Genomic DNA, 18,399 nt, shown 5'->3' on the forward strand with positions numbered 1-18,399 from the left:
ATCTTTTTGATTCTTGCAAGTTGAAGTTCAAGTTGTCACTTATAATGACCCCTAATAGTTATGTGTGTGAGGCAATTTCTAGTTTTGTGTTATTTATGGAGGTAACAGTGAAGGCAGCCATGTTCAGGAGTAGCTTTGTTTTCTTTGGATTTAGTAAGACCACATCATTATTAAACCATAATTCAGTAGTGGTAAAATGTTGGGTTATATGTTGAAGATGGGACAGAGTTTTGGCATAACATATGAGGATCAAGTCGTTGGCATATTGGATTAAGGAGGCATGCTTGGATGCAGTATGGAGGCTTGTTAATGAAAATATTAAACAACAGAGATCCCTAGGAGACCCAGATAAGGACTGGTAGGAAAGGTGAATGGACACGTTGCCATTTGACAGACTGTTTTTGGTCTGATAGGTAGCTGTTGAACCATTACAGGGATAACAGTAAGAGACCAAGAGAAGACAGCTGTTGAAATAGTTTGGGATGAGAGCACGAGATAGACAGAGTATCAAAGGCTTTTGATAAGTCAAGAAATAACATAGAAACCAGTCTGCCATTGATTCTTACTTGGTTAATGGTATTGTGAAGGGCAGTGATAGTGCTGAATCCTGGAAGAAAGCCATGCAGAGTAGAGGTGAGAAGCTGATGTCCAAGAAGGTCCTGATGAAGTTGTCTGGACATATTTTTCTAGGATTTTGAAAAGACAAAATTGCATTGGCCTAAAGTTTGAAAAATCAGTAGAGTTTCCAACATTATATAGTAGGAGAATGTATGATTTTTTTCTAAAGGGATAGGGATAGGTCATAGAACTTAACTGATGGATCTCTTCATTAATATAGATACAGGGTAGGCTATAGCACCTGAGGCCAATTTGAGATACCTGTAAAAAGGTTGCTTGAAGCAAAAGAAGTGGGTCTGAGTTTTTTTAGCTGTTTTTATAGAGTAGGATGATACAGCTTGTAGTGTGAGTGGCAGAATGATTGTTTGTTTGTTGACGGGTATTTGAATTAGTAAATTAATTATTTTTTATTTAAGTGATCATAAATGAAGTACAAGTTAAATTTTGACTCATTCTCTGATAGGGTGGTATTAGGTAAAGGACTGGGCTGGTCTTTCTTTCCAGATGATAACTAATGCTTAATGGATAACCAGACAAGTTTTGGATTATTTTGACAGGTGTCCTACAGTGTGGTTTAGTATCATTTTTTGTCATCTCTAATTTTGTTTTTTGTAAGGTTATGGAGGTATTTGTAGGCATGGATATTTTGCTGTGTTTTGTGTTGAGATCAGGTTTCCAGCCCTTGTACCTAGTGTGCATGAATTATTTGGTTTATTTGTTTAGCCACGGGGAAGCGTTGAATTTGAATCATCTTCTTTTAAACCTAGAAAGTTGCTAAAATAACAGGTTTGGTGTTAGCATACATTTTCTTTAGAATTTGAAGTCGGAAATTCAAATGTGTGTGATTATTTTAGTGACTTAAGTTCTCAAAGATTTGCCAGAAAAACATAAATTTTATGAGGAACAGATCATAAATATGAGGCAAAAATCTGGATATTCTATGAAACTCTGGATAGCTGAGAGGTATGAATTGTATATGTGTATCCTTAAATTCTCAACGCACGCATTTCCTCATATAGCCCTTCTAATGATTTTGGCATTTTGTTGTAAAACTCACTATATTGCTATTGCAAATGCAAACATTTTTCAGCTTTATTTCTCCTTTTCTTTCATATTACCAGAATGTGCGAAACCAGAACGCTTGGTCACACTGCACATGATATGCACTGCTGCTCTTGAACCAGTTCTACTATTTGACTCAAGTATTTTGTACATTACCTTTGTTAAAGGATATGGCTTCACAAGTACATTCTTCACAATAGATGTACTCTCTTAACTGATTTTTAAGGGTATGTAAAAAATCCTTTTGAGAGACACCATACCTGCTATAACATAATGCTATTTTAATTTTAGCTGTATTGTAGCAATGCCGAGACAGATATAATTAGCTTCTGACCTAGTTTCTTGCTTATTTGTACACTGTTAACCTCACATGTGTTGTTATTGCTTCCTTTCTTTTTGCTACCTGCATGCCATGCATTTTTTAGCACTTGAACTGAATGTATTTTCCAAATCGCTATCCTTTTCATATTCCGTTTTATTTCACAAACATCATCATTCTTTAATGGCTATGATGCACAAAATACGGAATGGATTAGAAACACAAACAGAATATATACATTGAACAGATAAATGTATGATAACCAGAAATAAATAAATGAATACATTTAGGGTCAGAACCAAGCAAATTCAACTAAATTGTCTATATAAATAAAGAAGGTTGGTTGAATTAGCTTGGTTCCAGTTGTATAGTTATTAATTAATTTATTTATTTTTCACATAAATGGTAAGAGGTAAACAGCAGATTACAACAGTGTGAAGTTCAAAAACATCATCCTAAAAGTCATTTTCTTGAAAAATCCTTAAAAACTTATATATATATATATATATATATATATATATATATATATATATATATATATATATATATATATATATATATATATATATATATATATATATATATTTATATTTAAAATGTGAGATGTTAAGCATCAACTAGAATATGGAGCTGCTGTAATGTTTTTCTACAATCAGCAAAGTATTCACTTGAGATCATCGTTACAAGCTTTTGTGTGATATGTAGATAATTCCTGAATTTTAACAGGAGGTCCTATTATAATCCATCTGTGTGAAATCCTATCTGCCATATAACACATACACAGCCATCTGATTTAGACATTTATAGTCACCTTCTTGCTTAACAGACAGAGCTATGCATTCCAACTGCTGTTTCTCCATCTAACAGACTCCATTCAACACTTACCTTGGCTGCAGTTTAATGAGCTGTGTAGAACTTTGACTGTGATTACTTCACCTAATGGCCGGATAACAGAAAAACTGCAATCTCTGGTATATATACTAGTCAGATTTAGGATTCCAGACGCATTGTGAAAAAGCTTTCCACAGATATCTGTAAAACAGAAGCTCACTGCTGTTACTTTTATATACATAGCAAAAGAAGGAATTCAAAATGTGCGAGTTGAATCTATACAATACTACATGCCAAACGGTTACTATACAGAAACATACAGGAGAGTTTACTAATGCTTATACAATATATTCACTCAGTTCACTTCCTTTAGTATCAGACAACATGCAAGCTGGAAAGGCATATGCTGCTGTGGAGATTGGTTATTATATTCCAAAAGTAAAAGGAAGAAAAGGGTATCCAGTTATTGCATTTGATGCCATTTATTTCACAGTAAGTGCTTACTGAGAGATAATAAAGGCAACAAGTGGAATAACTGGTGTACCAACTTTATTTCCTTTACCTTTTGCAGTCTATCACACATGCTGCTGTTTGGAAGATGGTGTGAGCCCAGGTTAGCTCTTAATTTATAGGTTACTAAATATCTGCAGAGCCCAGAGCCATATTTTTCATTAATCAAAACAGAAAAAGCATTAATGTAGCCCTATGATACTAAATGCAAAACAGTACCAAACAATAAATTACAATGACCTTTCCCCTCTCCTTCCCTCACTCCCTCTAACCTGCCCTCTACTTTGCTGAACTAATTTAACAAGAGCTGAAACTTTAATAGTGAGAGTATCACCTTCTCCTTTACCTTGTCTTTATTATTTATTTATTTATTTTACATTTGCTGATCGGGTTTGTCCGACTGAGCTTAAGAGCCCTTTTTCAGTGGAGGCCCGGGGAGAAAAGCTCCAACACATTATACAATTTTCATTATAAATTAGCATTAGACAGCAATATTACAAGATTATTACAAGGCATTAAGTAGCAATACAATGTTATACAGTGTCAATAATCAGAAGTATATCAAAGCTCTTTCAAGATGTATAAAAAGAAATATGTCATTAAGATGAATATAGTTGTTGAGGTAAGTGGTTACAAAAACCAAGTTTTATCATAATGTAGTTGCATGAAGGCAAGATAATTACCGTAGAATGTTCCTCTGAAGCAATTAGCTTAATAGGTTTTAGAAGACAGTAGAAAGAGTAGTCAAGGAAGATTAGAGAGCTAGTGAGAAGAGTGAGTTAAGGGCAGAAAGTAGATTAAGGTATGGGAAGTAGGGGATGTTTAAGGAGGGAGAGTGCAGTGGCAGGACCAGTGACTTTTAAAGTGCTCTTTGGTGGCGGTCTTAAATTGTTTAGGATGTGTAAGGGTCCTGATTTCTAGTGGGAGCCTATTCCGGACAACAGTGGCATGATAGCTGTACATGTTATGTCCAAATTTAGACTTGGGTTTGTAGATCTGTAGTAGGCCTTGGTTAGAGCTTCGGAGAGGTCTGGAGGGAGAATAGTGGGAGATGAGAAGGGATAGTGCCGGGCAGTAGGAAGGCTGGTATAGGATAGAATGGATGATCTGGAGAGAAGAAGCTGGTGGGGAAATTCAAGCCAGTTTAGGTGTTTTATAGAGAGACAGTGATGGGATTTGTAGGTTTGTTGGGCAGCAAATCTAGATACCTTGTTGTAGGTAAATTTGGGTTTGGTCAGGAGTGTTGAGTTAAGATTTGTGAGAATTTGAGAGTTGTACATTAGACTGGGTAGAAGGTAGGTAAGAGTGAGAGTAACCTTGGCTTCAGAGTTAAGGACTTTCTTGTTACGGTAAAGGAGCCCTAGTTTTGAACGAGTCTTTTTGATACAGTTATTAACATGCAAGTCAAATTTAAGCTGATCGTCGATAGTGACACCTAAGAGCTTAGTGCTGGATTCAACCTGAATGGGGGTGCTATTAAGGGACTGTATGGAGAAGGAGGGTTTAATATCGTTGAATTTTTTAGGTAGGAAGAGTAACAGCTTTTTTTTTAGGGTTAAGGATGAGCTGGTTGGTGGAGAGCCATGTTTCAACTAAGTTAAAAGATGCCTGAGTAGCTGAGAAGTACTTAGAGGGAGAGATGGCTATGGTGATGACTGTAGAGTCATCTGCGTATTGCACTAAAGATGACTGAGGACAGGAGGTATAGAGCTGGTTAGTAAAGATATTAAAAAGTAAAGGCCCTAGGATAGACCCTTGAGGTACATCCATTTTTACAGGGAGAGGAGGGGAGAGTGCAGAGTGCCATCTCACTGATTGAGATCTATCAGTGAGGTAGCTGAAGAATCATGCAACAGTATCAGAAGAGAAGTTGAGGTTATGCAGTTTGTGCAGCAGAAGGGAGTGTGAGATGGTCTCAAAAGCTTTTGAAAGGTCCAAGAATAGGCAAGAAATAAGTTTATGGTCATCCATGGTATAGTGACAGTGTTGAGAAAGGATAATAGAGCTGTAGTGGTGCTATGTTTGGGTCTGAAGCTGTGTTGAGTGGGTGTAAGCAATACATTTTTCTAGTACTTTAGAGAGAAGGAAGAGGACAGTGATAGGTCTAAAGTTGGAGATATCAGAGGAGTTACCTCCTTTGTATATAGGTAGAGTGTAGCATTGTTTCCAGATGGAAGGGACTTTAGATTTGGAGATAGAGCGATTAATTAGTATAGATACAGGGAGAGCAAGAGAGTCAGCTGCTAGTAGAAGAAAAGTGGAAGGAATATTCTCAGCTAATGCTGAGGATGGTTTTAATTTATAGAGAAGAGTTTTGATGTAGCTAGTAGGTACAGGTTTGAGGGAGAAGGTATTTGAAGAGATAGTATTAGGAGTAGGTTCAGAAAAGTTGGAGATATTAGTAGTAGAGAAGTTTGGGTTAGGGTTGAGTAGCTTAGATAGTGAATCGATAAAATAGGTATTGAAGATAGTGGCAGTTTCTTCAGATGTCTTGTCTGGGCATGGGCTGGGGTAGTTAAAATTATCGGGATATAATATTTGGTTAATAGAGTTCCAGAATATTTTAGGACTAGATCTTAAGGCTATGGGAATTTGTTATAGAAGTCCTTTTTATCTTTGATTATGTGTTTTTTTTTGTCAGATTTCTGAGTTCCTTATATTTTTGCAAGTCTGCAGGGAGCTTAGTTTGTGACCATTTTTTCCATAATCTGTCTCTAGGCTTTAAGGAGATATGTTGGACTTAATTCAGACTTTGCGAGGGGGAGCAAGTGAGTCTAAGATGCTAAGGAAGGTGGAGTTGAAAGCTTGGACTGCTTCTTCTAGTAGGAGTTGGTTAAGGAATTTCCAATTTAGTTTACAGAGTAGGGCATTAAAGGTTTCTGGATGGAAGTTATAGAGTTTGTGACAGGTAATAAATCTAGGAGGTTTTGAGAAGTGGGGAGTGAACCTAAGCACTTTTATAGGGGAGTGAACGCTCAGGGTGTTTGGTAGGGTTTCAGGGTTATGATATTTGGAAGGATTAGATACAAGTACCCAGTGAATAAGAGTAGTAAATGTGTGAGAGTTGTTTGTATGAGTAGGTTGGGAGATTAGCAGTGTAAAGCCATATAAATTAATATGATTATTAGAGTTTGGATTACTGAGAGTTAACCAGTTAATGTTGACACCCCCAAGGAAGATAGTTTCATTGGGGATGTGTTGAGAAACGTACGAGACAATATTTTCGAGCAGAGAAATGTTGTCTCCTGGAGTAATATAGATAGCTGCTACTGTGATAGTGGTGTTGCCATTTATTTTAAGGTTAGCTGTCAATAGTTCAGCAGGAGAAAAGGATGGGATCGGTTTCATAATACTTGTAAGACTGATGTGGTTGGAGTAGAGGATGGCTATGCCACCCCCTTTTTGTTTTGGTGATCTATGCAGAGTATATTATAACCGGGAGGAGAATGTCTTGATCAGAGGTTTGGGGTTTTAGCCAAGTCGCTGTTAGGGTGATGACATCAGGAGTGTGGATGGCTATCCAGGCATGGATTTCACTAACTTTGTTTAGAATACTACAGGCATTCATAGAGTAAAAGGAAATATGTTTGTTTGGAGAGGATGAGTTTATTAAGTTGGGAGAGGTAGAGTTATGCATGGTGGGGTGATGGATGGGCCCAGGATTTGGATGCATGTCCCCTGATAGAAGCAGGGTTAAATAAAGGTGGTAAAGTTTGAATTTAAGTGGGTTGTAGATCAAATACTTAGTCTTGGTTTATGATGCCAGAGAGTGAGAGGGAGGAATTTTGATTTTAGGCAGAGGGATGTTCATAGAAAAGAAAGATGAGGAGATTGTAATAGAGTACCGCAGAGAAGAGACGCAGTTAGTATGGGGATTAGTGGGATCTCTATGGACAGGCGGTAATGGAGTAGTACAAGATGTAAGATAGAGGAGGATATTGTAATAGAGTACCGCAGAGAAGAGACGCAGTTAGTATGGGGATTAGTGGGATCTCTATGGACAAGTGGTAATGGAGTAGTATAAGATGTAAGATAGAGGAGGAGATTGTAATAGAGTACCGCAGAGAAGAGACACAGTTAGTATGGGGATTAGTGGGATCTCTATGGACAGGCGGTAATGGAGTAGTATAAGATGTAAGATAGAGGAGGAGATTGTAATAGAGTACCGCAGAGAAGAGACAAAGTTAGTATGGGGATTAGTGGGATCTCTATGGACAGGCGGTAATGGAGTAGTATAAGATGTAAGATAGAGGAGGAGATTGTAATAGAGTACTGCAGAGAAGAGACGCAGTTAGTATGGGGATTAGTGGGATCTCTATGGACAGGCGGTAATGGAGTAGTACAAGATGTAAGATAGAGGAGGAGATTGTAATAGAGTACCGCAGAGAAGAGACGCAGTTAGTATGGGGATTAGTGTGATCTCTATGGACAGGTGGTAATGGAGTAGTACAAGATGTAAGATAGAGGAGGAGATTGTAATAGAGTACCACAGAGAAGAGACGCAGTTAGTATGGGGATTAGTGGGATCTCTATGGACAGGCGGTAATGGAGTAGTATAAGATGTAAGATAGAGGAGGAGATTGTAATAGAGTACCGCAGAGAAGAGACGCAGTTAGTATGGGGATTAGTGGGATCTCTATGGACAGGTGGTAATGGAGTAGTACAAGATGTAAGATAGAGGAGGAGATTGTAATAGAGTACCGCAGAGAAGAGACACAGTTAGTATGGGGATTAGTGGGGTCTCTATGGACAGGTGATAATGGAGTAGTACAAGATGTAAGAATGAGAAGGAGCAGTAATGGAGGCAAGAGGAGAATATAGAGGGCAGCACTAGCTATGGCCTAAGGTGGGGAAATAGGCTTGGAATGGAGTGAGGAGTGGGTAATGGACTTGGAATAGTAAGTTGTTAGACCTGTTAGAGAGCTGAAGTAAAATTTAGGTGAAACAACCTGTAGGGGGAGTAGGAGATATGTAAGAAGAAGGATGATTTGCAGCAGGCTAAACTATGAAGTGATAAGTAGGGGAGAGGTAACGCACTTAGAATGTTCAAGCAGAAAGGAAGGGATGGAGTTTGGGGTCGGAAGGGATTAGGTGGTTAGGTATAAAGGAAATGATATGGGGGGGTGGGTGGGAATGGGGGTGAGAGGGGAGCAGAGTGAGCCTGAGCATAGCTAGGGTGAAATGGAGTGGGATGGGCCAGCAGATGGCAGTCACCACAAGAAACAATCAGCAGGCTAGGAGAGAAACATTAAGGGGCACACAGTGAGAGTCAGCAGGTAAGTAGAAGAGGTGGGGAGGTGTAGACAGAGAGGGAAGAGATGTTATAGCGAGGTTTACACAGGTATTCACAGTAAGATAAAAACAGTTAAAAGAAAACCAGGTACTTACGTATTATCGCAACCAGATTTTCACGGTAGTACTGGTTGCTTCCCGATATTGTAATCTGACTGTTGATGTTATAATGAAGTTATACAATCTGTTTTCTTTCACACTTAGGGTTGTTTTACTGCAGGGTTATCAACAAAAATTAAAAACTAAGTTTGACTGTTTATGTATGCACTTCCCCGGCAGCAAGTGATGTGAAACCCAGCTTGCTCATCCAAAGCACGGTTTTCAAGCACTCCTGACTACAATTTGTGACAACATTCCCCCGCATAAAAAAAAACAGCGAATGAACAATCCACATATTTCCTGGTCTAATACCTTCCAAAACCACTGAAGTACAATCAAAGTTTGTCTGAGGATACCACCAACAACACAAAAACAACCCACTGCCTCCAACTTCTCCCATCAGGAACGACCCCAGAATCACCTGTCAACATCATCCACCAAGACTTTTGCAAGCCATTCCTTACTGCAACTTGCTGTTACAAAAGTTTCCTTTCAAGTCTGTCTACAAAGTTTTAGAAATAAAAATGTTACCCAAAGCATTTCCATGTGTGTGAGTGCTTTTCTTAGCAGCATTCCTTCCTTACAGTCACAGTATTTCTTTCGTCAGTAAATCAGTAGCCGTGAGAATTGAAGCTTGAGTGTGTAATGCACAAAAACAAGAAGAATTGCACATTTCTTTCTCTTCCAAAATGTAACCCAAACTTTTTTTAACTTACTAAAGAAATGAAATTACACCTTACAGTGTTTCCCCGCACTCGATTTCATTGCAGCATGCGAATTTCGCAACCGCGAAAATCTGGTTGCGATAATACGTAAGTACTGAAAACCACAAACAGAAAAACAAAAAAGTATAGCTAACTAAGAGAGAGTTGATATTAGGGTAGTGACTAACTTATAGATGGCAGAGAGAGACAGAGGCAAGGTTTCTAAACAGGTGAGTATGGGGGAGGGGTCTCAGTGGTATGCAGGTATCCTGTACAGTAGACAAAGTAAGACTAATCTGTGGTATGAGCTTAAAACATACTTTTAGTGTAAACTGGCTATACAGTAAAGAACAGGCGTAATTCCAGAAGTTGGAGCAGTATCAGTAAAAAAGGTAGATGCAGTCCTGAGGGAAGATACTTTGCTTTTAAAACCTAGGGAAAGGAGGGAAGATTGTGTGTGTTGAATATAAAAGCTAGGGAAAAAACAAAAACAACAGCGGTACTATATGCAACTACTGATAACAGCTAGAGAGGAGTTAGTTGAGATAAAATATGAAAAATACAGAAATAAATAAATAAAATAAATAAACAAGTACATATGATATTAACTTTACAGATTAGAGCAGTAACAATGTGAGACAAAAGTTCAGTAACTTACTTCTGCTATAACACTTTCACATAACATTGGTAAAACTATAAACCATGATGTCTTAGAGTAAACCAACTGATAATAAAAATGTTTGCTGTAGTTCATGTAGTAAATATGTGCCGTTTTGTAGTTGAAATAATCCAAGTAACTATATAGCTAAACAGAAGTTCAATACTTTAACTCTTGAATTGTACAAGTCAGATTAAGCAGTTTAAACAACTGGCAGTCTCACGGCAACAGAACTTAGAACTAAAAAAAAAAAAAAGGGCTATACTTCACATCCACAAGACTGCTATTAAACGTATCTGACATCTTGTTTTCCCCTCTCTATAGTCAATAGTTTGACAGTAAAAAGACCCATAAAGAATAAAATAGGAAAGCATGCTGTGTCCATATGCTGCATGCCATTTGGTGTATATCCTTTCATAGTGCTGATCAATGTCAGTTAGCTGTGCTGGACAAGTGATTTAAAGCCTTCAATTTGTCAGACAGAAAGAAGGTAGTACAGAAATTACCCTATCTGGGATATGAACCTAAGACTTCCTATTGTATTAGTCCCATGGAGATTCTTAGTCTTCACTGAGCATTCCTGATACTAGAACAGTATCCTATGTGGCCTACCCCTCCCTTAAGATATCACTTGATTTTAGAGACAAAAGAAGGCCCTCTCACTCTCCTCCTGGTGATGCAATCCCAGTGTGTGGAATATCCCAGATCCTTTTCCTACTCTGTTGCCATCAGAGTCACACCCCATCAGACCAAGGTTGTATGGCAATAGTGTAGCACTTTGAATTTGTCTACATCGAATCATCTCAAATGCCATGAGTACTAAGCACAAGAGAACTCCTGCTGTACTTTACTAGTCATTTTCCTTTTTCTTGACATTGTCCATCTCAGTGAAACTCTCTGAGTTCTACCATTTAACAATGAAGAATCCATTTCTTTAGTCTTGAACCTAACCCCCAAACCCTCCAGGTTTTCTGCTCCCTGACCCCTTCAGTTTTTCTAACAGTCTCTTGTCTAGCAGTAAGTCATAACTCTTACTGAATTTCTGATAAACTATGTCTGCTGGTACTTCCTTGTCAAGTTCTCCTATAATCCAGTCATTAAACTAGATAAGGTTTATCTGACATCTACTTTTGGCCATTAACCTTATCAGTTATTGTTTGGATGTTACTGCCTTCTGAGGCAACCATGCTTAGTCTTAGGATTCCCTTTCTATGACTTTCCCTACTGCACTCTTAGGCTAGAAGGCTGTAGTCCCCTGAATTTTTTCACACTTACCCCTTACAAAGGTACCATAGGTCTCATTTTCCAGCCCTCGGGTACTTTGGCAGTGACCAGAGATCTTTTGAAGACCCAGTTCAGATCTGCTAACACATTGGACAGATTCTACAGAATCCTGGGAGGAAGTCCATTTCGTCTCCTTGTTTTATTCTTCCTTAATCTCCTCCTTGTTTACTCTGGTGTCTGTTTAAAGCCCTCACCACTCAGCTTAAACTGCCTATTCAGAATGACAACTGTATTTCATTTTCTTCTGTAAAGACTGAGATGAAGTAGTATTCAGCACCTCTGATTTTGGATGAAGTAGTATTCAGCACCTCTGATTTTTTCCAGTCTTCTGTGATTTGCCTGCAATTTTTGCTAGGTCTGGACAGGTTTATTCCTCTTTCCCTTCTGTGTGTTATTTAACTAAAGAAACTTTGCTCCCCCTTCTTGTTCCTTTCTGCCAATTTTCTTTCAACTTGTACCTTTCATGTCACGACTTCCTTTGTTACCCTTCTACTTGCATGCTGCAAGTGTAATCCTTTACCTCATCACTCCCTCCCTTCAAGTAGTCTTGTATGCTTTCTCTTTAGTCCTAATTACTAGCCTCACCTTTTTGTATAGTTACACTGGCTTTCTTCTCTTTGCCACTTTGCATTTTCCTCAACTGTTTGCCTGTAGACCTGAGTAGTGCATCCTTGACCCATTCCATTAACGTGCTAACTCCATCAGTTTGTCCTCACTTCCCTAATTCATCTGTCTCCCTGCTCTAAACCTCAAACTGGCATGATCCCTGGACATGATCAGTGGCCCTCACCAGGATACCCTGGGATTCCTCTCTCTTGGTTTGGACCACATCCAGAAGTTTGTTCTTTTTTGTACAATCTCACAGCAGTTACGTGAATCTCTCATGGTCAGTTACTTCAGTCAACTACCTCTGCCTCTCTACCTTGGAGATTAGAGTTTCCAAGTCTTTTTCTAGAAGATTCAGATCTCCCAATACTATAGGCTTCTTCCTCCTTGTCAGTCCCTTATTCCCTGTTTCAGTCTTTAATCTTCCTTTATTAACATTATTTAGGGCCAGATAACTATAGGAATCCACTGGCATTTCCTTCCTCTGAACTGTCAGTGCAATTATTTTAGGCTTTGATTCTACCCCCTCTCCTGTCTCCTTCATGGGGTTTTACTCATCTTCGTCTCTAATCCCACATAGGATTCCCTGTTTTGTTAAGATTAATACCTCAGCTTCTTTCTCTTTTTTTTCCTGTCATTCTTGAACAACTTACACCCTGGCACTTCCAGATCCCATGCCATCTTGTCACTGGTCCATATTTCTGTGATACCAGATATCCTGAAGTTAGACTCCTGATGTAGCAATATCTACAAACATCCAGTTTTTTCAAGATCAAAACAGGTATTATCTATTTCCTTGTTGCAAAATCTAATGCAATACATTGAACAAACAAGTCTAATCTGCTTAGTAACCAATTTGTTTTTCTTGCCTTTGGTAAGTGAAACAGATAATTGTTTGCATTTCATTTGCTTGATGGAGAAAGAGACAATAATCCTGTCTGGTCTGACCTTTTAAATGTCTATTTTACTTGTACTCCATCCCTGCCACCTTCCCTTACCCTTTTTGTACATGTCCCATGTCATCAAATAAATCAGTTGGAGGGCTTCACTCATGAAAAAGATTCAGTGATTAATATTAAGAAGACAAAGATTTATTTAATTGTTTATTTAGCATTTCTTTACTGGGGAAATCCGACTTGGACGGAGACCATTTTCAGCAGAGGCCCAGGAAGAAATGCTCCAAACACATGTCTTTGGAATGTGGGAAGAAACCGGAGCACCAGGAGGAAACCCACGCGAATGCAGGGAGGATATGATCTTACATAATTTAAAAGATAACATAGGACAATTCAGATTAATGGGCAGAAATCTGAGTCAGTGAATTCCTTCCTGTATCTTTGAATGATGCTGTATAAGAATAAATTATGGAATAAACACAGGGAATATTTTAAAATGAAGATAGGAAGAGTTTTATCTTTGGAGGTTTGATGAGGTGGAATGACCATGAAACCAAAATGAAGGTTTTGAAAGCCAATATCTATCTATTAATAGCATGTGGCACCAAGCTGTGGACAATTGCAAATTTCTTAAGTATGTTTTCTTCAGTATATAACATACAGAGGAAGGTATTAAGTTTGCCACCTTTCTTTTCAATATTGTACTTGAGGAAAAAGTTAGGTATAACTCAAAAAGTTGTTGATTCCCAAAAATTAGCCACATAGATAAAGGTAAATGTAAGAAAAAAAGCATTTCTGCAAGACATAAATGGATGGGAAGATAAAAACATATGGTGAAGAAATGTTATTAGAACAAGTCCAATACTGGAGTAGAACATATATTACAATTATTTGGAATCACAGTTGCGTTCTTCCAGTCCATTTTTTTATTAAATAACAAAAGTGTTTGCTATTTTATTGAATTGCATTTTATATTCTAGGCAGTGCATGTCGAGTTTTCTTGCTTTTCTGTATCTGTTTACTTTTACATGTTTTGTATCTGGTTGTAGTGGAGTTATTAACAGATGTCTGTAAGCTATAAAATACTTCCCTTACACAGGCATGCAAGGATATAATTGCTCCTGTATAAAGAGTCAAACTAAGCTCTATGAACATAGTCTAGAGCCTACCTCATTTGAGGCCTGTAACTGATGTCATCATACTGCACTTCCACATTTTGGTAAGTCTACCTAATTCAGTAATGAATGTGTTAGTTTGTAAAACAGTCACCCTCCTTCATATGATGAGCTTCAACTGATGTGGTAGGATGGTCAGGAAAATATATATTTGAGTAGATCAGAAGGGATTTCCATTTGAATGCCACATATATCTGACCACATGCTGCCATCTGCATAATCCAGGCTTTCTCCACCTGTTTTAGAGGTACACAATATTAGGCAAGTTAAGGTAAATGAAGCTGCACCGAAACTGGAAAACACTGCATTATTTATTTATTTACAGTTTGATTGCCGGGGAAGTCCACTGGGTCAGACTTGACCCGTTTTCAGTGGAGGCCCGGGGAGAAAAGCTCCAAGATACATACTACAGATAAGGTACAGAAATACACAGATGTCAGTCTTACATAATATGGACACAGTTACAAGTAAGTACCTTGAAAATATGCATAACAAGCAGAAAAGCATTGAGTGTGGACTTATTGTTTATACAGTTTCTTTAGTGTGCACACTCAGATATTAGGTGAGAAGATGTTTTATATACATACTTTTAAGTAAAATGAGGATACACTATACATGCACAATTTCAGAAAAGAAATTAGTAATGGAAAGCTGTATACAATATTTACAATATTAACCCATAAGAAATAAGCAGCTAATAGAGAAAGGAGAGCAAAGAAAATGCTCGTGGGAGCATAGCTGAAGGAGAGTTATTGAGGTTATCGATAGCTATTGTTATTGTATTGATAGTTATCGATAGCTAATGGAGAAGGGAGAGCTTAGAAAATGCTCGTGGGAGCATAGCAGAAGGAGAGTTATTGAGGTTTTAGGAACCTGAGGGGGAAAACCCCCAGGAGCATAGCTGAAGGAGAGTTGTTGAGAGCTTAGGAACCAGAGTGGGAAAACCCCCTGGGGAATGGACTAAGGAAGCTTAGGTTAGATAGTGGCAACTGCATTTCCATTTTGTGGCTAGGTGTTTGGTAAGCTGAGTTTTGAAGTTTTGTAAGTTTGGGATGGTTCTTAGAGGAAGGGAATTCCATTTTTTGCCACATTCTAGATACCAGAACAGCACATACATTAAATACTTTGGACCCATGGTGCAATCCCAAGACTTGTGGTTATCCGCTTTCACAGCTGATAATCCCAGACATATTGCTTGCAAATTATAGTAGATCTGCTGTCTGTTAACTGGTCAGTACCCCCTTTGAATAAAAAGGAGTATTTTCCTTTAAATTAGGCATGTTATGCAACTGCCTGGCTCAGGTACATACAGCAACATATTCTCTTCATTGTTGCTTTGCACAGAATAAATGTGCTTAGAAACACAAGACCTATAACTATATGAAACATTTAGAGTGGCAAAGAAGGCAGATGAGTTGATTATGTGTGCCAGATAGCAGTCAGGTAGTGATGGGCCACAAATGAAGGTGAGTTTTAGTGTTGAGTGAAGGACTGCATCCCTGATTTGAAGGCACTTTCAGAAAAGTGAATGGGGAAGATTAAAAGTATGGCTGAGGTTTGAGAAAAAAGCAATAGTCTGTGTACCTCCAACATATTGTAGCAGATCAGTTATGATAATGGCTCCCCTTTTCTCCCAGTCTTCCCAAGGTACTGTCTTCTAATGGTCAATAGTTTTGGGTCAGTGCCTTATCAGTGTTTGCAAAGGAATGTGATGTTTGCAGGTGTGCAGGAAGTGACTTATGCCAGCTAGCAGCAAAGGGAGAGGAAATGATGGCTTTGGCAGTATTTAGGTTAATTACTTATTGGAGACTAAACATTTTAACATAATCGCTTAGGTCTGGAAACCCAAGTTGACCTTCCAGGGAAGGGGTAGATAAACAATGCTGTCCTTTTTCATGCAATATGTCTTGGATGACACAGTTATCTCAAAGACTGGAAACAATCAGTTAAAAAATGGTTACACAAACTCTCACCCTTTCACCATAATGATACAGGAGTCCTCAAGGCTCCATCCTTGGCCCCCTACTGTTTAATATATTCACAAATAACTTACACACATCCTCTCCACCTGGAACCCTTATTCTACAATCATCTGTACCTCTCCTACACTCCCTGAACTACTTTCCAACACTCAAAAATCTTTCACTGCCATTGAATCCTGGCTCAAAAATGCTCAACTCTTTTTTAATCCCAAGAAAGCTAAACTAATACTCTACGTGAATTAAACTGGCTTGAGCTCTCCAACTAACTTACTTACACTCAACTATCTTCCCTGCACAACTTAATTTTCAAGCTGACTGCCTGCCCATCACTAGACCAACTAGTCAAACCCTATAAACCAAGCAGATTCCCTATGATCAGAGGACAAAAACCTGCTAGCAATCATTAAACCTTCAAAAAGACCAGGACATAATCTATACTTATGTTCTGTCTCCAAACTATGGAATTCACTACCCCTAGCTACCAGATCAATCCCAGGACTAACAAGCTTCAAAGCCTCTTTAAAAGACCATATCAATAACACATGGCTCTTCACCTGTACAACTCCAGGTTAATCCCTCCTCTACCTCTGCCTTCAGACTAATACCGCCCACTTCTTTCTTCTGCCTCCTTCAAATTGACTCAGTCTGCACTGCCTTTGTACATCTCTAAACTCCCACCTAAACTATACTGTCAATTGCAAGTATCTTTATGTCCTGTAACTGAACCTAGGCTAAGTCTCATGTAGAAAATAGAGTGTTAAAGTACAATATTATTATTTTAACTGATGCTTGCATCATGTAAGTTGTAGAGTGTTATTCCTCTCATCTCCTATGTAACATGTTGCTCCACTCCAACACAATGTTATTCTAACCCCCACCCACTCTATGCTGTTAACCTGTAGTCATATTTGTTAAACTTGAACTCCAAAGAGAGTAATGTACAATGATTGACTGCCACTTGACATGACCCTTGTTATCTTGTCAAGTGATTTCACATGATCCTACTAGAAGTTTATCTTAATGATATGTAATGCCATTGATTATTATTGTAATATTTTAAATGTCTGTATATATAATGTTTTAAATATCTGTATGTGTAGTGTATACTGCAATTTTTCTAGTTATACCTGTATGTGGAGCTTTTCTCCCCAGGCCTCCACTGAAAACTGGCTCTGCTGACCCAGTCAGATTATCCCACTAAACAAATGTCAAATGAATAATTAAATAACTGAATGAATAAATAATACAGTAAACTCTCAGTTAATTGGCATCTGTGAGGATTGGTAGATGCTGGATAACTGCGGTTTCTGGTTGCTTGACAGTTACTATTAAAAATTGGCCTGACTAATACTGTACCATATACTATTTGCTTGGTTTGACTTGTTCTCAGGTTGGGGAGAGAGGGAATTTATTCCTTTCTTCCTTTTTAGAACTCTAAAAATGTAAGGTATGTTTCTGCGGGGGGGGGGGGGGAACGACAGAAAGTGCAATACATGAAAATTGTACTGCTTTGGGCATCTACTGTGGTGCGCAGTATCCTCAAGATAGGAGAACACAGATCACAGACTACAGTTGTGGTAAGGATAGCCACTCGACATTGTAAATATGGCTCTATGTGATTTGGTCATGTTGACAATTTGGGCATGGGTAGTTACTGGTGATAAGTACGTTGAGGACTTGACCTACTCTGACCTGTGTCAGAGAACCATGCTAATGGTGGGAGGGGTGTGCCTGCTGGTCATTGTCCAGTTGCCCAGCCTGGGTTACCTGAGATAGCTCTGCTGAGTGAAAGCTGGACATAAAACCAATCAACCTGCAAAACATGAACTAAAAATTGCTACACTCAATGTAGGTTCACTGGCTGGATGGAGCTTGGAAGTGATGGAAAGGCAATGCAGTAAAACACTTGGTGTGGGATCCAGAATCTAGAATCTAGGCTTGAAATGGTATGGGAATTGTGGTGAGGGATTTCATCAGAATGTGAGGAACTAATGGCAATCAGATGTTTTCACTTGAGATAGTGAAAAAAGGAGTACATTCATACAGCAACAACAGCAGTTGCAGGACATACTAGATAAAGCAGAACAACAACAACAACAGGATATGATGACTGTTTGGGTTCACATGGGTGGGGCAACAGGAATAAAGAAAGAGAGGCCATTCTAGAATTCTGTCTGGCAAATGTTTAGATAGTAACCAATACATGGTTCAGAAAGGGACAGTCACAAGATCACATACAAGGGTGGCCAACATGCAACTCAGGTAGACTAGTAAGGAAAGAGCACTGGGGTAGAATCTTTCAGAAAGAGACAGTCACAAGATCTCATACAAGAGTGGCCAACATGCAACTCAGGTAAACTTCC

The 18,399-nt window shown here is 38.5% G+C and overlaps 1 protein-coding gene across 1 annotated transcript in view; it reads right to left on the minus strand.

Annotated features, from left to right (window-relative positions):
* The window catches only part of ADAMTS13 (ADAM metallopeptidase with thrombospondin type 1 motif 13), a 1,149,238-nt gene that overhangs the window by 131,783 nt on the left and 999,056 nt on the right, over positions 1–18,399 (minus strand). The window contains exon 29 of the mRNA XM_044058222.1: positions 2,885–3,031. Within this exon, the coding sequence (XP_043914157.1) occupies positions 2,885–3,031 (147 nt within the window). The remainder of the gene's footprint in view (positions 1–2,884; positions 3,032–18,399) is intronic.

This window comes from Protopterus annectens, chromosome 16.part0 (genome assembly GCF_019279795.1).
Source record: "Protopterus annectens isolate FY-2018-M chromosome 16.part0, PAN1.0, whole genome shotgun sequence".
Classification (NCBI taxonomy): domain Eukaryota; kingdom Metazoa; phylum Chordata; order Ceratodontiformes; family Protopteridae; genus Protopterus; species Protopterus annectens.